At 39.2% G+C, this 19310-nt stretch overlaps 1 protein-coding gene across 46 annotated transcripts in view; it reads left to right on the top strand.

Moving 5' to 3' along the window:
• NRCAM (neuronal cell adhesion molecule) overlaps positions 1–17002 on the top strand; it is a 311070-nt gene extending 294068 nt beyond the window's left edge. For all 46 annotated transcript variants that reach the window (XM_060414691.1, XM_060414682.1, XM_060414706.1 and 43 more), the window contains 2 exons: positions 806–884; positions 10972–17002. In XM_060414691.1, the coding sequence (XP_060270674.1) occupies positions 806–884; positions 10972–11209 (317 nt within the window). In that variant the 3' untranslated portion in view covers positions 11210–17002. The remainder of the gene's footprint in view (positions 1–805; positions 885–10971) is intronic.
• The last annotated feature ends 2308 nt before the right edge of the window (positions 17003–19310 follow it).

The following is a 19310-nucleotide window of genomic DNA, read 5'->3' as shown; positions in this document are numbered from 1 at the left end:
TTGGACTTTCTGTTCAGACCCTTGCTGATCCCTTTGTATGGGGGAGCAAATGAATCTGTCCTCTGAAGATATTGTTGACTCTGCTTCCTTAGGCTTCACATGAGTCAATAGGTGCTGAAATAGCATCTAAAACCAACAGGCAGGGGCAGAAGGAAAACATGAAGTTTCCTAGAGGAAGTAATGCCTGAACTGGATCCTGATATGATGTGTAATAGTGCTTTCTCTATACAGTTAATGTTTTGTTCAATTTAGTAGATCCAGTGAATTTCTATTTTCTTTTTACCTGGCCATTTCCCTTTCAGTGACAGGGGAAAAAATCTACAAAAGAATAGATTTCCAAAGCAACTTGTACCCATGAATATAGATAACAGATAGATTGGTAAAATAGGGGGAAATCTTAGAAACTTAAGACTTATTCTCCTATCAAGTAAGAAACTTGTGCCAAAATGCTTTCATAAGGTTAACTTTATCTGTTAACAAAATATTCTAGGTTATTCTAACCTGTTCTGTTTTTCTAGGTTACCTCCAAGAGACTAATACATCAAAATATATGCATAGGGAGTTTCCTAGTGGCCTAGTGGTTAAGATTCTGGGCTTGCACCACCATGGCTTACATTCGATCCCTGACTGGGGAGGTGGGGCCAATAGATAAATGCTTGGCCGCATGATACATCTGGTTGCATAACATCTATGGCGTATAGAATAATTTCCCCACTGCTATATATCCCATAGAGTGTACTCCTAAAGAGTTTGAATAAGGAAACACAGAATCAAAAGATAATAATTTTTTTTGGTAATTTTTTAGTTAAAGAAAAGGAAGATGCCCACGCAGATCCTGAAATCCAGCCTATGAAAGAAGATGATGGCACTTTTGGAGAATACAGGTGAGCCCCCTGCTTCTTAGTCACCCTTCATTCTCCCTGCCCTTCACAGATACCATACTCAGTCTTGCCTACAGTGGGATTCAGCCAGGAACATGCTTTGCCTGGAATTACCTATTTATCTCAAAAATTAGTTAAGAAACACTTCCATGTATAAATGTTTACACACCCCTCACAGTTAAAGTAATCTCACTTTTGGTTAGGACTTGGCACTTTCACTGCCAGGACCTGGGTTTGATCCCTAGTCAGGGAACTATGATCCCACCAGCTGTGTGGCATAGACCAAAAAAAAAAAAAAACTCACTTTTCATTATAAATTTCCTTTGTAGTAATAGGTTTGGAGATGGAGCGTTTCCCACTCTGACCTGTTTTCCAGAGACCCTTGCTATAATTGAGCAACATAGAAAAGCTCAAGTGTTACAATGAGAGTTAAAACAATAGTACTCTACAAACCTGTATTATAAAGCAAACTATCCCTGTCATTCTCTAAGCAGTGCTTTTCTGATGTTACTTTTTTCGTCCTTATTAGTAGGGTTTTTTGTTTTTTTTTTAACCAAAACAGGTTCCTATACACCCTCCTATTAATCATGAAATGATGGCTAAGAGGGCTTCCCTGGTAACTCAGCTGGTAAAGAATCCTCCTGGAATGCAGGAGACCCTGGGTTGATTCCTGGGTTGGGAAGATCCCCTGGAGAAGGGATAGGCTACCCACTCCAGTATTCTTGGGCTTCCCTGGTGACTCAGATGGTACAGAATCCACCTGCAATGTGGGAGACCTGGGTTTGATCCCTGGGTTGGGACGATCCCCTGGAGAAGGGAACGGCTGCCCACTCCAGTATTCTTGCCTGGAGATTTCCGTGGACAGAGAAGCTTGGCAGGCTACAGTCCATGGAGTCACAACAAGTCGGACACAACTGAGCAACTTTCATTTCACTTCACTTCACTTCAATGCCCACTTCAATGGTGGTTTTAGAAGCTCTTAATTATTAAGAAATATCACAGCCCTGGAGGCAGTGTGTTAATTCACAGGGTTTTGGTAAATAAAATGTTCTTGGCTTGGCTCCATCATTAAGGACAAATGTAATGTACAAATGTAATGTAACCTATGTGCTAAATAGTTTTTTTGAAAAACAAAAGAAGCTCTTTAAACAAAGATTTCTTGCCTGGGGGTGTAGGTATTTAAGAGAGATAAATGATTGTTTTAGGTATGTTTAAAAGCAGAAACAAAAGATATATTTATCCAATTAAAAGACTGGGATTTTGGTATTCCAAAAAAATGCATCTATTAATCAAAACCGCTTTTACACCTTGTTCTTTCTTTCTGTAAGCCTCTTGATTATATGAAGTATAATCTTTTAAATATACACTGGGCCAGTATTGAGATTCTCTCTTGCCAGAAGAAAAGGCTTTTAGGTAAAACAAAATGTGTCACTATTTGTGATTGCCAGATGATATTTATAAATAGGATATGTGTATTCATTTTTACTTATCTCTAGAGCTCATTTTTTGTATGACCACGTCAACATCACAAGGGGCAAAATAAAGCCAAGGGTAAGAAATATGAGAACTGATTGAGAAAAACTATGCTTTTTTTTTTCTTTTACGAAGTTGGATTCACACCAGTCTCCACACAGATATAAGTGCTTTGCCTGTGTGTCTCAGCACCTCAGCTTTCATTGTAATTTCCTTTCCAGAAGAGGTGACTATGATTTTTAAAACTCTTCAGAATTCTGGATCTTAGGATACAGAGAAACATCTAGTGAGTGTTGTCTTGATGTCAGATGTTGGCTACAAGGCTGAAAGGTATGAAAACCTCATTCAGCATCCCCACTGGTCCATCCACAAAGTAATATTAATGCATTAAAGCAGCCTGCAGAGGGTCGCAGCCAAGGGTAACCAGGCCTTAATACTGGATGAGTTGAAATCTTCGCTGATTTCATTCACTCTCCTACATATTTCTCCTGTAAAGTAAGAGAGTCCAGAATTACTAAACAACTTGTTATTTTTAGTGTTCCTATGGCTAGAATTCTACCCAAGATATGTGCACCACTGTTTATTGTGATAAAGCCAAATTTTTTATATAGCCTGAAAAAGTTATGTATTTGCACAAACCAGAAACAAACTATTGCTCTCCATATATTCTTCACATGGTGATGGATTTCTGTTCTACATTAACATGCCCAAATGAATCTGACAACATACTGCTCACTCTGTGCATCTCAAATGTCAACTTGCTCTCACAGTTATGTGAAACCATGATCTAATGTAGTAAGGCTTTCTCAGGTTCCCTCTTCTGCCTACTCCATTAAAACATGATTAAAATCGAGGTTGAATGTGAACTCATCTGGAATCAAGAGACTTCGTTTTGCTCTCAACTTAGCCCTTACCTTTGATTTCTTTAGATATGACATTTAATCCAAGTGTCAGCTTTTTCCATCTATAAAATAACAGTTGTTCAAGTATGGGATAATCTCTGAAGGTTGCTATTTCTATGATTTCTGTGCTCCTTATAAACCATCTACCAATGAGTTTTAATGTTATCTGGGGTTTCAGAGCAGTCCATAGTGAGTATTTAGTTACTGGCCTCATTATCACTGTGTTTATATTTCTTTGGTCATGATTCTTTGTCTTGGTGTTAATTCATACATGGTATGTTTGTGAAGCATTTTCAAATAGCTGTTTTTAGCTAATGTCTTGAGTTTCTCAGAAGAGAAAGACTTTTCCTTGGGTTTATTAAGAACAAACTCATTGGTTCACGTGTGAAGAAAAAAAACCTTGAAATTCTATAGATCTGGGAATTGCCGAAGGAGATAAGGTTCTGACAGGTGTCTTAAACCTGAAACACAACTCAGTGATTTTTTTTCACTGAAGCTGAAAGTTCGTAAGGACAATCCCACAAGTGAAATCACTTCCCAAAACACCCAGCCACCCTTTGCTACAGATGTGGCTTTGTCTTATGACTTCTGGCATGACCAGAGAATTTTTTTCCTTTGGTTTCTTTTCTGCTGGAAGAAACTGAAAAACCTTTCATTCCACAGATGTCACATGAATGAAATTGGATTCAACTGATCATTATAGAATTTTAAATAATACACTTAAATGTTATAAGAGTGACAATCACAAGAGTCCCTTCTCTACTTGCACCTTCTAGAAGTTTTTGAGCTCTGTTTTATTTATTGATTCTTATTCTTTTTCATTCAGAAAATAATATTCTGTCACACACAGACACACACAAAATCAAGACTATTGCCTAAATGTTAATGAATTCTGTTGATGATTTGCTTATTCTCATGCTTGAGGATGAAGCCATTTCTATGTGATTGGCTCTGAGCCGGGGAGTATTTCATAGTGCAAAAGGGATGGAACTTCAATGGCCAGATTTGATGGTTTTTTTGTTTTTCGTTTTTTTTTTTTTTGCATATGCTGTAACCTTGTACTCTCAGTCCAACACCCACCCCCAAACAGTCACCCTCTGGTGGAAGCCTGCAGCTTTCTTTGTTTGTTTCTTTAATTATACAGACAGTAGGATCTGCATCCTTACTAACATATAGAAAAATCAGAGAAACAATGCAACCAACTGTGTAAGTATTTTTTTATTCTTTAGATCCATCCCTTTAAAAACCAGAATGAACATAGGTCATAAGCCACGTGACCATGGTATTCGATGGAGGCTCTTGGCATGGGAGTCTTGTCATGTGAACATGACCTGTTGCACGCATGCTAACCCATGTTCAGGAGGCACGGATATGTGCACATATATTGCATTTGATATGTACTTTAGATTTATTCTGCTCAGAGACATAAACTGATCATGAGCAGTATAAACAGTGACAGGCTTTTGAGGGAGTGTTTGGTTTGTGGATGTCAAAAATTATTGCAGCATGATTTGACCACGGTAGGGTGGTGACCACAGGAGAATCAGACCTAGTGATCACAGATGTATCCATCGTTGCTGCGTTTTTACTTTGCAGACATTCAATGGATACTTTCTGTGTGCACAGCTGTTTTAAAAAAGTAAACTCTCTAAAATTGATTCTTTAGGGTAAGAGAAGGAAAGAATTGGTTCCAGTGCTTTGTCTGACATCATAAAATTGATGAAGAAAAAAAATGAAAAAAAAAAGTTAAAGTTAGAATTTTAAAGAATTTCTAAAATGCACACTCTTTTATTGTTACAATGAATTCATTCAGCCAATATTTATTAAGTGCCTACTGTATTCTAGGCTGTGGAGATTTTAAAACCAGTAGACTCTTATCTCACTAGTTAATGGTCAAGGGAGGGATGCAGGGAAGTAAAAGGACAATCTGGGCATAGTGTAAAGAGTGCGCTGAAAGGGAAGGGATACAGCCCAGGTGCCAAGGGAGCAGGGACAGGAAGCCAAAGCCAAGTGCATGGCCTTGAAGGAGGTGGCACAAGTTGTTGTCCCGGGGGAGTAATGCAGGAGCTGAGTTTTGAAGGTTCCATTCCATTGCACAACTATAGCCTTGAGTAAAGATAATCATTATCTATGACTGATATGATTATATGTATCAAAAACATTTTGTGGCTATATATACTATTTTATGATGATTTTATTACTTTTTTGGAAAATTGTTCATCTTTGCCATTCCAGGCTAAGAATTGACATCTGATACCTCCTGTCCTTTAAAATTTCTCATAAAAACCTGGATGGATATTTTTAAGCTTTAAATACCACATAGCTAAATAAGGATATGATTTTTCAATGATCTTCTGTAACTTCTAAATTCCTCTTGTTTGGGAAATTACCCTTTCATACTGAAACTTGACTAAGCAGCTTCCCTTGGCACAATGTCAAAAACAGGTGACTTACTCTGTCATTAGAGAATTCATCTTTGAGTTGAAAAGAGGCAGGCATTCATTCAGAGTTTCATCACAGACTTGTCACCACCCATCTCACCTGGAAAGTTCTAAGTGTATGTGTTATACAAAGTATTTCATAGGAAAAAGTCTCTCTGAGGCAGGGGGTCTGGAGTGGAGCCAAGAGGTGTGATGGCAGGTGGATGGGCACTTTCACTTGTTAGGTACTGTTCACATGCCAGGCACTGTGCTGGTACCTCATAGATATTTTTCTCATTTAACCAGATTCTAATTCCTGAAGTAGGACATTATATCACACATCTTTAAAAGATCTTGAGCTGCCTCTGAACAGCTTTTCCTGGAAAGACTCTGTGAGTAGAATATCTTGTTTCCTTACTTCATGTCTTTCGAGCACAGCCCATGTTGCTATAGATTCTTGCCCACTCCAGTATTCTTGCCTGGAGATGCCCATGGATGGAGGAGCTAGGTAGGCAGTCCGTGGGGTCACAAAGTGTCAGTCACGACTGAGCAACTAGGCACACACTCATGGCCATTAAACTGGAAAGGATGTTTCTGGGGAGCCCCTTACTGGCTGGCCATTATTCATAACTGATGCGATTATGTGTGTAAAAATCCAAATAAACCTTTAGGAAGATATTAGAGTTCATAAGAGAGTTTAGTAATGCTGCCTAAAAAAAAATAATGTAAAAGCCAATTATATTTCTTGCTACCAGGAAATAATTGGAAAATAGGATTTTAAAAGTTTTCATAGTTATGATAGCATGATTCATCTTGATATATGGCAGAAATCAACATAACATTGTAAAGCAATTATCTTCCAATTAAAAATAAATAAATTTTTTTAATGAAAAAAAAATGTTGCTACAAAAAACCTTGTCCAATGTGTGTGTGTGTGTGTTAGCAACTCAGTCCTGTCTGACTCTTTGTGACCCCATGGACTGTAGCCTGCCAGGCTCCTCTGTCCGTAGAATTCTCCAGGTAAGAGTACTGCAGTGAGTAGCCATTCCCTTCTCCAGGGAATCTTCCCAACCCAGAGATCAAACCAGAGTCTTCTGCATTGCAGGTGGATTCTTCACCATCTGAGCCAGCAACGAAGCCCAGATTTTCCAATAGGATAATGTTAAAATTTTTTTGATGTAGGAATAAAACCAACAAAAAGATCTTCCTGTGTTTCCATTTCAGGGTCTGATATTCTATTCCACTCATAATTTGTCTATCTCTGCACCAAAACTAAACTGTCTTAATATAGTAGCTTGGGGTGAGTCTTGATAGCTAGTAGGTCAAGTCCTCCAACTTTGTGATTCTTCCTCAAGAAATTTTAAATATTCTTGACTCTTCTCATGTTCTTATATATCTTAGAATCAGCTTGCCAAGATCCATATAAAAGCCTGCTGTGTTTTTACTGGAAATAAACTGAATCTAAAAAACAATGTAAAGAAAGTTAACGCATTTACCAGAGGTCTTCCTATTCATGGTTATGGTATATCTCTCCATTTATTTACCTCTTATTTAATAGCTTTGGATGCAAGTTTCATTTTCTTCATGGGAATCTTACACATATTTTTGTTGGATTTGTTCTTATCTACTTCATATTTTTGTGGTATCCTAAATGGAATTATTTTTAAAATTTCATTTCCAATTGCTTGTAAGTACTTAGATCAAACTTACTTTTATGCTAATATGATATTAAGCGATGTTACTAAGCTGTCTTTTTATTCTAATGTTTGCCTATAGGTTCTTTCCAATTTTTATGTATGTAATCATACTATTTATGAATAATGATCATTCTCTTCTTCTTAATATATATGCCTTCTATTTTTTTTCTCATCATGTCACTTAGTATTTCCAATTCAGTTTTTATTAGAATTGTTATTTCTGATGTTAAACAAGAAGCTTTCAACATTCACCATCAAGGATGACGTTAATTCAGGGTTTCTTATAGACACATTTAAGAAAGACACTTCTGTCCCTAGTATATTAAAGTTTTATTGTGAATGAACCTTCTTTGCTAAATCTTTTTTTCAGATTTTACCTTTATGGTAAAAGTTTTACCATAAAACTTTTTTTCTAAATCTAATGGGATAATCATAAAAATTTTTTTTCTTTTGCAAAAATGGTGAATTACATGAATTGGTGTTTTAATGCTACAATAAGCTTGCATTCTTGGGATAAACCCAACCTGGTCATGCTATATTCTCTTTTTAGCCGATTGCTAAATTCTATTTGCTCATGATTTCTTGGAGATTTTCTCATCTATGTTCCTAAGTGAAATTAGCCTGTAATGTTACTTTTACTTTCTCAAAGCGTTCTTGTTGGTTTTAGATACCAGTGTTATATAGTGTTATACTATCTCACAAAATGAATGGTTCCTCTGACGTGTCAAATTTGAACATGTCCAAAACTGGACCACCAGTCTTCTAGCCCAAACATGCTGTATTCCAGAGTAAGGGTAATTCCATCCTTCATGCTACTCAAATCAGAAATGTTGGTGTTGTCTTTTTCTGTTTCTTCCATATCCAACCCATCAGGAAGCCCTATTGGTGCAGTCTCCAGAATATGTCTGTAATACCACTTTGTTCCAGCCCAGTGTTCCACACTTTCCCGAGTCACAGCCATCTCACTCTTGAATTATCACAGTAATCTCCCTGGCCCCCTGGAGCAGGAGTTGGCTAACTTTCTGTAAAAGGTCCAACGATAAGTATTTTAGACCTCGCAAGTTGCAAGGTTTCGGTTGCAACTCTACAATTCTGTTGTAGTACTGAAGCAGCTATAAACAATACATAATAAATGGGCACAGCCCAATTTTGGTGTAGTTCACCAACCCCTCCCTCTAGGGTAGGCTATTTGCAATATTGATGACAGTAATCCTTTAAAAATGTAAATTATATCAGGTCACTCATCCATTGAACTCCCTCCATTGACTTCCCGTCTCACCAAGAGTGAGACAGATCCTTACATGACCTGGTCTATCACCTCATTACTTTAATCTCAATCTCTGTCTCCCCTCTCTCCCCCTCTCCCACCCCAAGCTCCTTTTCCATTCCTAGAACAGGCTTGCCCTACTACAGGGCAGCTGAACTACTTACCCCTGTCATAATGGCTCTCCCTCCAGCTGTCTACCTGACTAACTCAACTCTGTCTAAGTCTTTGATCAGATGTCACTTCTTAACAAGGCCTTCTCTGGAAATCCTACTTGAATGTCAACTTTCCACCCCCTCCCCTGACACCCTCCACTCTCTTTACTCAGCTCTGTATTTTCCATAGACCTAATCACCTTCTGACACACTCAGTAACTAATTTTTGAACTATGTTGATTGTCTGTATTTTCCCCTTCAAAAAGTAAACTTAGTGAAGGTTTTCGTCTATTTTGTTTATTGCTATATCTCCAGTGACTCAAATCTGTCTTAGAGTAGGCACTAAATAAACATTTATTAGATGTATGGTGGGTGGATGGATAGATAGATGGGTGGATGGATGAATCAAAGAAATGTCATAGACTAGAATTTCCTGGAGTGTACACCTTGGAACATTAGTTCTCTAAAGCAGAATAATACTATTAGTTGGAATCAAGGTGACAAAATTCTGCTCATCATTAAATTCTTCAGTGGAATTTTCTCACCAAGTTATGGGCAATAATTCACAGGAACTATTCAAGCACAGCTTAGAAGCTAATGATTAATTCCAAAAATGTACAAGTTATTCTTGCACCAGGTTGGAGACTGGCTGCTATGTCCCCTGACATTTCCCAGACGCAGGCCATTCCAAAATTCTGTGATTCCTCCCCGGTTATTTATTAACAACAGTGATAATATCATTTATTCAGTTTGTGACGAGCACTTGGTGTATTGCTAACACAGGTAATTTTCAGTAGCTTTTGTCAATGTCATACAAAGCCAGTATTATTATCCAGTCTTGAAATTTTCTTCTCGGTGAAAAATTGGAGACCCTAGTAGGAATTATTGGCCAGAATATCCATATACCATAAAATATTTGTATCTTGACTAGAAAGAAGTCATTTTTCAAAGGAAAGGGAACAGTAAAGTCCTAGCACAAGTTGCTAGGTGAAATATTACAGCTCAGGGGCCTCTCTTTTACATGAAATCTTTCAAATTTTTTTAAACTAATGTTGTTTTATGTTTCCCATTTTTGTTCTTTGAAAAAATACAAAATATGTCATTGCTTTTTTTTTTCCTTTTTATTTTTTAAACCAAATATTACCTGTTAAGGGCTAGGTCAGCATGCACACCTAGTTATATGACCATTTGAGTGAATGCTCTGAAATATAGTAATTACTCTTCTACTTCCAGATGTTATACTTAGGTGTTTAACAGAGACATGCACAGATATATAGAGAGTCCTACACATGTTTATTAAGTTGCACTCCTCAGATTACCATCTGATATGGGTCAGCTGCATAACACGCTGGGGAGAAGGGATTGGTGGGGTAAAGACGAGGGCAGGAAATACTGGCTTTTACATTTGGGCATCACTCACGCTTGTCAGAATATATTGACACACTACTAATAGTACAGATGTAATTCCCTGAAGTTAAATTATGTTTCTTTCCAAATTAATAAATCTTTACCCATTAACTAATTAAAAATAATACTATATGCAATCAGTATAAGCATTTTGCTTTTTTTCTTAGGCTATTTTCATTTGTTTCTTCTGCATCCCTTTAATGGAATGTGTAGGTCTCTTGAAAGGTAAGGTTCAAGTTCACAAGGCTGGCCTGCACTCAATAACACAGTGATTTGAGATGCAGGATTTTGCTTCTTGCTCAGAAAAACAAAAATCCATATTTCACACTTAACCAAAATCATTCTCCATTCATATCCAAAAATCAGAGATATTATGCAGTTTAACATACTAACTTCTCTACCATAAGCTTTTACACCCTTTTGAATTCTAGTAAAATAGTGATGATTTTCAACTTTTTTCAATTATTCATTTGGTAATGCTTGTGACAATTTCTGAGTTGCTTCCAAATCAGGGGCCAGAATCTGTCATTGATATTGACATCACTCTGCGAAGCCATCCACCTGTCGAAGACTTCATGATTAAACCATTTCTGCACTCTACTTTCATTCCAACCACATTCCGGTCATTGAAGGCCACCTGGCGATTAGACTGGGCTAGAGAAGCTCAGGGCGTCAAATGCTTCCTCATAATTTGCATGCCTGATCTTTGAGAACCAAGCATTTTACCTAAGGGCCCATCTTGACGAACATGTTTTATCTTTTTTTTTTCCAGTGATGCGGAAGACCACAAGCCTTTAAAAAAAGGCAGTCGAACACCTTCAGACAGGACTGTGAAAAAGGAAGACAGCGATGATAGCCTAGTTGACTATGGAGAGGGAGTGAATGGCCAGTTCAATGAGGATGGCTCCTTTATAGGACAGTACAGTGGTAAGAAAGAGAAAGAACCAGCTGAAGGAAACGAAAGCTCGGAGGCACCATCTCCTGTCAACGCCATGAATTCATTTGTCTAATTTGTGAGCTCTTTGCCAGTATCCAACTTTTCTCAAATGTTTATCTTAATAAGGACTTATCTGTCCACCTTCTCATACTATGAACATAGAGGCAGAAAGTCTGTGTGCTGCTGGGTGTTCATATGATGAGAACTGTCAAAGCAAGAACGTAACTCAGTCAAATGATATCTTAATGTGAACTGCGGTGCAAAGTGTATACTTTTTCATTCAACATAGGTCATCTTGATTTCCTAAGAACTGATAAAAAAAATAATAATACAATATCATCAACAGATCACCTTCTACCCGCTTTAGGATACAGTTCAATAGGTTGCATGAAAAATGCTACACCTTTAAAGGATATACCTGTGTATGTTATTCAAACATGGGTTGGTACTTTGATACTGTCCTCCGCTGAACCCCTAAGTAGGACTTCCGTTTTCATTGTCAAGAGTGTTACTGTAGTATTCTCTAGAACTTCAATGTCTTTGTGGACATTGTCGTGAAATTGGTGACTCTTATGTCTAGCTGTCGTTAGTCTTTTTGGGAGACTGTTAGGAACCATATGTACAATATATACTTGCAAAATGAGTTAATTATGACAGGTAAATTTGCTGATGCTTACTGAGACCCTCTTACCTGCTCTTTGCTCCTCTTACTCCATTGACCTCTTAATCATCAAAGTATTATATTGCTACAGTGTTCTACTTTTTACATCCTCTCTCCATTCTGGTATGTGATTTTTAGGCATAAACAATGTGTATCGCAATGCATTTTGGCACTTGTGCCAGACCGAGAGAATCTCAAACAGATCACTCCAATTAAATTTCAAAAATTATTCCAGAAAGCACAGGGCAAGACATATGCAGTGCCTTCAGATGATAAGCATTCCACGATATACTGCCTTCTATATCATTTGGTACAGTCAACTCAGAGTCCAAGATTATTGTCATTGTCTAAAAGTCACTTGGAAAAGGTAGAGCTCATGAAGATGGTAATGTTGGGGTATAAAAAGGAACTGTGACAGTAAAATGAAGACAATTTATTTTAAGGAGCATTTTCCCCCATATGTATAAAAAGAAAAGTTTTATCACCAACTGGAGCATATGATGATTTTATGGTTTCTTATGGTTTCTATTAAAATAAGTCACATTCAGTAAGAAAGATGGGAACTTGGTAGAAAATTTTTTAAAAAGTTATTTCCAAAAAAAAAGCACATAAAGCAAAGCAACAGGAATATATTTTTCTCTAAGTCATGTGGCAGCTTTTGAAACTCTGCAGCATTAAACAGTGTGTATGCAAATTACATGGATGCCTTGCAGAATCTAAGAAATCTGACAAGTGCTAACAAGGCCAACAGTCAAAGGGATTACATCTGTGGTTTTGAAAATAGGCATATATATTCTACCAGCTTCATAAATAATATCTATCCAATGGTTTCCTTCCACATTTGAAATTCTATAACAACCTATGGTTGAAGGAATGCTCAGTTTCATTTGCCAATAAATTGGTTTCTCATAACTTGCATCAAGTTTAATTTTAAGTAAAGCTTTTTATATGTAGATATTTTGTTGAATTTGTAAATACGCTTAGAGTGTAGATGCTATATGCTTAGGGGTGTTACATACAAATAAACATGCCAACAATGTTTATGTTGTACTGTATAAAATGTTAGCTAATTAATACAGTGTGTGGGATTGGAAAGCATTTACTTAAATGCCTTCTGGGGTTTTATTTTCTCTTTTTGCTGTGAAACTGAAAGAGTGAACTATTTTCCATACACACAGCAGGTTTCTAGAAGATATTTTCAGAGCTTTGCCGAAGCACAGTTTGAAGTAATCCCAGGCAAAGATGGCCCTACATAGTTTAATGTCTCCAGTATTCACTTTTCACAGATCAGCCTTTCTTGTGGAAATCCAGAAAGACCAGACAGGCTTGCCTTGGCATCAGAGAGCACAAAGATAAGTTACTTCAAATTTACCAATGTATGGGGGTGGGGTGGAAGGGACAAGAACAGTGTAGTTTTTCCTCTTCCACAGTGGCAGATGCTAAATTTATCTGTGCATGAAGGGGTCATTTCTGTACTAGTGCAACAGAGTTTGTATTAAAAATGAAATGTGGTTTTAAAAGTCCTTCTCTCTTTTGTAATACATCATGTTCCTAGTGGAATATGAATGTCCAAGTCATGGTCTAGGTAACAGTCCAGGCGGATGTGACTGGATTTCCGTCAAAAAAGCAACTGTGAAAAAGTCATGATCTCTTTGTGATTCTTAACTTCTTCAAACCTAGAGTTCCTAATGTTTTATTCTATTTTATTTATTGGCTGCATCACATTGCTTGAAGGATCTTAGTTGGCTGACCAGGGATCAAACCTTGGCCCCCGGCAGTGGAAGCTCGGAGTCCTATCCCCTGGACCAACAGGGAATTCCCCCTAATGTTTTAAAATATAATGCAGAGTTTGATTTTTGCTTTTAAAAGGCAGAAAAAAAGAGCTAATAAAAGAGGGGCATATCAAACATTGTAATGCAAAGCAGGAATAGATATTAACCAGCCTCTGGAGAAACAGTCTGAGAAGTTAGATGCTGCTTCCTTTCCTGAAGCCCGATCACCACGAGCCTGTTCCCTGTTGTCATCCTTTCTTCTGCCTGCCTGCACCTCCGCCATCTCCAGCCATGGCAACTGGGTTCCTTAACTTCTCCTGCTTGATGAAACAGCTTGAGTGTGGACAGGTAGCACTGATGGATGTGTCATCCACCCCCTTCTCAGCAGCCCAGTTCTCCTTGAGTCTCATACCTGTCCAGCTCTGCAAATAGCCAAGACCTGGCTTGTTCCTCCGCCTGCCCTTGGTCCCAGGTTTCTACCCGTAAGACCTTGTGTTGTCACAGAGCTCCCCCTCCCTACACAGTTACTTGGATACCAATGTGATACAGGCAGCAACTGAACAACGCTAATAGACCCTATGTAGACCTTAGTCCTTCTACCATGGAGAGCATTCACTTTTGAGCAGCAAGTCAGGGTCTCCAGTCTATACACCATGGGCCAGATTCAGTCGACGTCCTCAGACCACATCATCAGTCACAGCTCAGTTTAGCAACACGGCCTGGCCAGTTGTAAGCCTGACCACAAAAACCATTGGTTTGCTGATGCATTCTTGTTCAGATGGTTTATAATGGCCCTGCTTTACTTTTCTCTCTCTCTCTCTTTTTTTTTTTTTTTTGTAAACTTAAATTTTATTGAAGACCTAAGATGTGAAAATTCTAAAAAAAATGTAATTGGTATTTCTGTAATTTAAAGTATAGTGATTAATTTTACTTTTGTAATTTAAGTAATTTCAGCAAGCCTTTTTTTATCGTTCAGTTCTTTAAGATCTATGTTTATAAATTGACTTCACAAGTTGGAGAAGACAGTAGATAATTGATATAACCCAGTGTAACCTGGCTTACTTTTAATGTCTGATAAAATAATTGGAAATAGCTTGTGGAGGCGAAGGAAAGAAATGTGAAGAACTGAGACTTCTCACCCCAGCTAAGCATCTCTCTCCTGCTCATGAGATTTTTCTACAAATTGCCGCCAGAGGGCTCCCGTACCTTATGCAATGTAAAACAAAACAAAAAACTGGGAAAACAGAGCCTCTGGAAAAATAGTGCCAAGGACCTTTGATAATCAGACTGGATCTGGTCATGCAGAAAAATGATTGCCTGCTGTAACTGGGAGAAACGGAGTTGGCAGCTTTCTCTGAGGAGTTCACAACCTCCATGGAGAGCATCTGTGTCACCATCAGCCTCATCAGTATCTGCTTCCGCGTACGGTGGCCGGGTGGCTGGTGGCCCAGCAGCAGAGCGAAAGGAGGAGGAGTCGGGCCCCTGGCTCCCTCCAGACAACCTCACCTGCAAGCTGGTGGTTGTGAAGGAGGGGCAGGATCCTAAAATGGTCCCTCCCCTTTCTCCCCATCATGCCATCTTGTCTGCCACAAGTGGTTTGCTATTTTGTGGCTGGTTAACACAGTAAGCACAGTTTAAGCACAGACAGCTTTTCTTGTTTCCTTTAGAAAAAGCAGGAGAGGGAAAGAATACTCCCAGAGTATTTATATCAAAGAAGCAAACTGAGGTATTAATGCCGCAAGGGGAAGGCACAGGGTCCATGAGAGCAAGTGATGGAGGAGACTGAGCTGTGCAGGGTGGTCAGGAGGCTTCCCTGAGAAGCTGGCAGCTGGGGGACACTAGGACCCAGGAGGAGAAGGCAGGATAAAGCCACTGCCCAGGAGAGGCCCTTGCGTCAGGAGCAGATGCCCGGGCCAGAGCATACTGGCCCCTGAGCACCAAAGGGTAGGTTTTTGTATTTAGTCAACGTGCAGTGGAAAGTGAGGAGTAATTAAAAAGGTTAAATAAAAGGGTTATATGACCAGATCTGTTTGTGAATGAGGTGGAATTCTTCGGATTTAGTGTCGAGAATGGGCTGGAAAGGAGCCAGGAAGGTTGATAAGAACCCACTTGGAAGCTTTGCAGTTGTTTAGATAAGAGATGATAGAGGTTGGATCCAGATCATATCACTGGAGATGGAGAGAAGTGGGTGGATTCTAGAGATATTTAGAAAGGAAGTTAATGAGAGTGATAGATCAGATATGGGAGGATGATGGAAAGGGAGAGATCCAAGATGATGCTTAGACTCCTGACTTGCCTAACCAGACAGTATATTCCTTTTTTATTTCTATAGCCTTCAAACCTCTCCAGCCTCACTCAATGTGTTCCAGAGACACTGTCTTGCTTCAGCTGTAGCTATTTAGCTATTATCTCAGCGAGTGACCCCACAAACTTTTTTTTAATGAACAAACTTGTGCCTGTGTTTGTGCGCTTGAGTAGGAGCAAACTCAGCCTGCACACTGGACTCACCTGGGGAGCATTGAAAGTCCTCATGCCTGCCCACTCACTCCATTGTGTCTCTGTTCTGATTGTCCGAGACATAGCCTGGCATCAGAATTTTTCAAAGCTCCCCGAATGATTCTAATGTACAGACAAGACTGAAACCGGCCTCAAGAAACATGTTTCTACACTCTTGTATGTGCATTTAAAGTATTTAATGAACAGTGTTTTGAATACATTTCTTCGTACAGGTTGATCTCAAACTATCTTGTATTTGTCCCAGTAAAATACAACGATAACATATCTAGGGAAAATGGACTCTACATCGTTGGTGGAATTATAAAATGGTACTTTGAAAAACAGTTTGGCCATGTCTTAAAATGTTAAATATAAATTTACCTTCTGACCCAGACATTCCACTCCTGGTATGTACTGAAAAAGAAATGGAAAAATACGTCTATGCAAAGACTTGTATGCAAATGTTCAAAGGAGCATTCATCATAATAGCCAAACAACCCAGATGTCCAGAAACTAGTGAATGCATAAAGACAATGTGGTCTCTCCAGGCAATGAAACAATGAATCCGTATAATTAAATAAGATGCTAGTTAGTAGTTTTTTAAAAGTACTGATACCTGCTGCAACATAGAGGACCAAGGGTAGCATTATGTTAAATTAAAAAGCCAGACACAAAAGACCACATACTGCATGATTCCATTTATTTGAAATGTCCAAAAAAGCAACTCTATAAAGACAAAGTAGGTTGTCTGGGAATGGGAACAGGGATTACTGTAAATTGGTTGGAGGGATTTTTCTAGATTGATGTAAATGTTCTAAATCTGGACCAGTGCTGACAATGGCACAACTTGATAAATTTACTAAAAATCACTGAATTGTATACCTAAGTGAATCTGTGGAATGTAAGTTATACCTCAATAAAGCTGTAAGACAAACCATCCCTAAGCTTATGTGTGTCTGAGAGTGATCAGGGCTGTGTATAAATGAGCCTTGTGATGAGTACAGCACCACAGGATAGGTCATTCCCCCTCCCCATCCTCCTGTTTTTTTCAGGAGACCCCACAAGATCAGTAGTTCTCCAAGTATGGTCCCTGGAACAACAGCATCAGCACTCCTGGAGAGCAATGCAAATTCTGGACCCACCCCAGATCTAATTGAATCAGTTCTGGGGGTGGAGACCAGCATCTGTGTTTTCACAGCACTCTAGGTGATTCTGATGCATCCTAACGTGTGGGCAATGCTGGAGTCAACCTCCACTCCAGTCTCTCCTCTCTCCAACCTGTAGGCATAGAAGGGATTTACCTTCTGAGATGGAAAGAAGAAACTAGGCTCTTTTCATAACAGCAAAAAAGGTTGAAATAACTGAAGTGTTCATCATCAGGTAATAGAGAAAAAAATTCTGTTGTATCAGACCAATATTTATAGTAATGAAATACTAACCACAATAAAGAGGAATAAACTACTGATACAGGTCATTCATTCTGCTGAAAGAATCCAAACAAGTTTCATTTATGTGAAACACTGGAACAAGCAAAACCAGTCTACAATGATGGAAAGCATATCTGTGGTTGCTTGGGGCTGAGCTGTGGGGAGGGATTTACTACAAAAGGGCTGAGGAAACTTTTAGGGACAATGGAAATGGTCTATATTTTGATTATTGTGTTGTTTACAGGGGTGTGTTTATTTGTCAGGACTATATACTTAAAATGGGCATACTGTAAAAAAAAAAAATCAACAAATTTGAGAAATCTCAAATTGAGTTGGAAGAGCAGAAGGGGATGCTCTCACATCCTATGCTGATGGCAGAGCCCAACAGGAAAAAGACTCCTTTCCTGGCAAGGACTCAGCCCATGAGAAGCCAAGGGCTCTTTGTTTGCTCCCACCCTCCCAACTCCTCCTATAGAAGCCTACTTCTTCCCATGCTGTGGGCGGGATTTGCTGGTGGCTCACCATGGTTGTAAGTCCGGGATTGCAGTTCTGGTCTGATCCGGAAGAAACCCACCTTTACTGGGATAAGTAACTGACAGTCGGTTCGTTTTAAGTCTGCCATTGTATCAATAATGCTGTTTTTTTCTTCTTTTTAAATTATTTTATTTTTCAAAAGTTTTATTGAGCTTTGATACTGCTGTTTTTTAAAGGGAAAAAAGAAAAAAGAATTGGGCCTAAGTGACTTGTCTCTTGGTCCTTTCTCTGGTCAGCTGGCCCAAGGAGATTAGGGCGCAGGGGTGGGGAGGTGGGGAACCTTTGGCCCTGCTCTCGTCTCCATGTGGTAAATGTAAGGGGGTAGGAGTCAACCTGACTTCTAGAGGAAGGTCGGCTGGAAGCCATCTCTTCCGCACTCCAGCAGGCCGTGAGGTCAACGCCTGTCTTGTCAGGCATCTGAGGATGCATGTCAGCTCTGATATCCACCCAGACCTCGCAAGCGTTGGGAGGCAGTCCCCTCAAACTTGCATCTCTGTGGAAACCCCAGCTTGTTGGCGTCTCCAGCTCAGTGCTTCAAGGTATCCTTCTTCTCTTTATTTTTCTCCCCCAAACTTTTCATGACCTCCCTTTTCCCTTTCTGCTGTCCCTCATGTTTGCTCTCCTGGGCCAAACAGCATCTGTTTCCTAGCTCTCAATTCTCCATCCTGAGGAGGTCACATTGACATTTCAGAGTTAACTTGTTCGAAATTTAAATCTTCAGTTGTTTTATATGCTAACTCTTCTCTGCCCAGTGCACCCAATCTCAGTAAATGGCCCCACGTTGGCTCAGTCAAGGCAGTCGGCATTTTCTCCTCTCCTACCCAACAGCTGGTTCTCTATATTTTTTCCAAACTTTGTGTTGAATGCATGCAGCATCTCTTTATTTCTAGCCTCCCAACTGTACTGCCTGCTCCTCTTGCCCTCCTGCAACCAAAACGCCACACAGTAGAGCAGGGTTGTCAAACCTTTTCTGTAAAGGCCTGGACAGCAAATAACTGAGGCTTCTCAGGCCAGGTGTTATGCATTACAGCTACTCAGCGCTGCAAGGAAATCAACCACAGCTGTGTCAGACACTTAACAAAATGGGTGTGGCCAAGTCCCAATAAAATTGTGTTTATAAAAATAAATGTGTTTTGTGCTGGCCTCAGCCTATCAATAGTGATGCTATTGGTTAGAAATACCGGGACAAGAGTTTGATCCCTTTGGGGGACCACGTGCCTGAGTAATTTCAGTGTCTCTTTTTTTTAAGGTGTCTTTTTGTTGTGTTGTTGCTTAGTCACTCAG

Source organism: Ovis aries, chromosome 4 (genome assembly GCF_016772045.2).
Source record: "Ovis aries strain OAR_USU_Benz2616 breed Rambouillet chromosome 4, ARS-UI_Ramb_v3.0, whole genome shotgun sequence".
In the NCBI taxonomy this organism is placed as follows: domain Eukaryota; kingdom Metazoa; phylum Chordata; class Mammalia; order Artiodactyla; family Bovidae; genus Ovis; species Ovis aries.
Note: the sequence above shows the minus strand (reverse complement) of the source record. Positions and strands in the feature narration are given on the sequence as shown.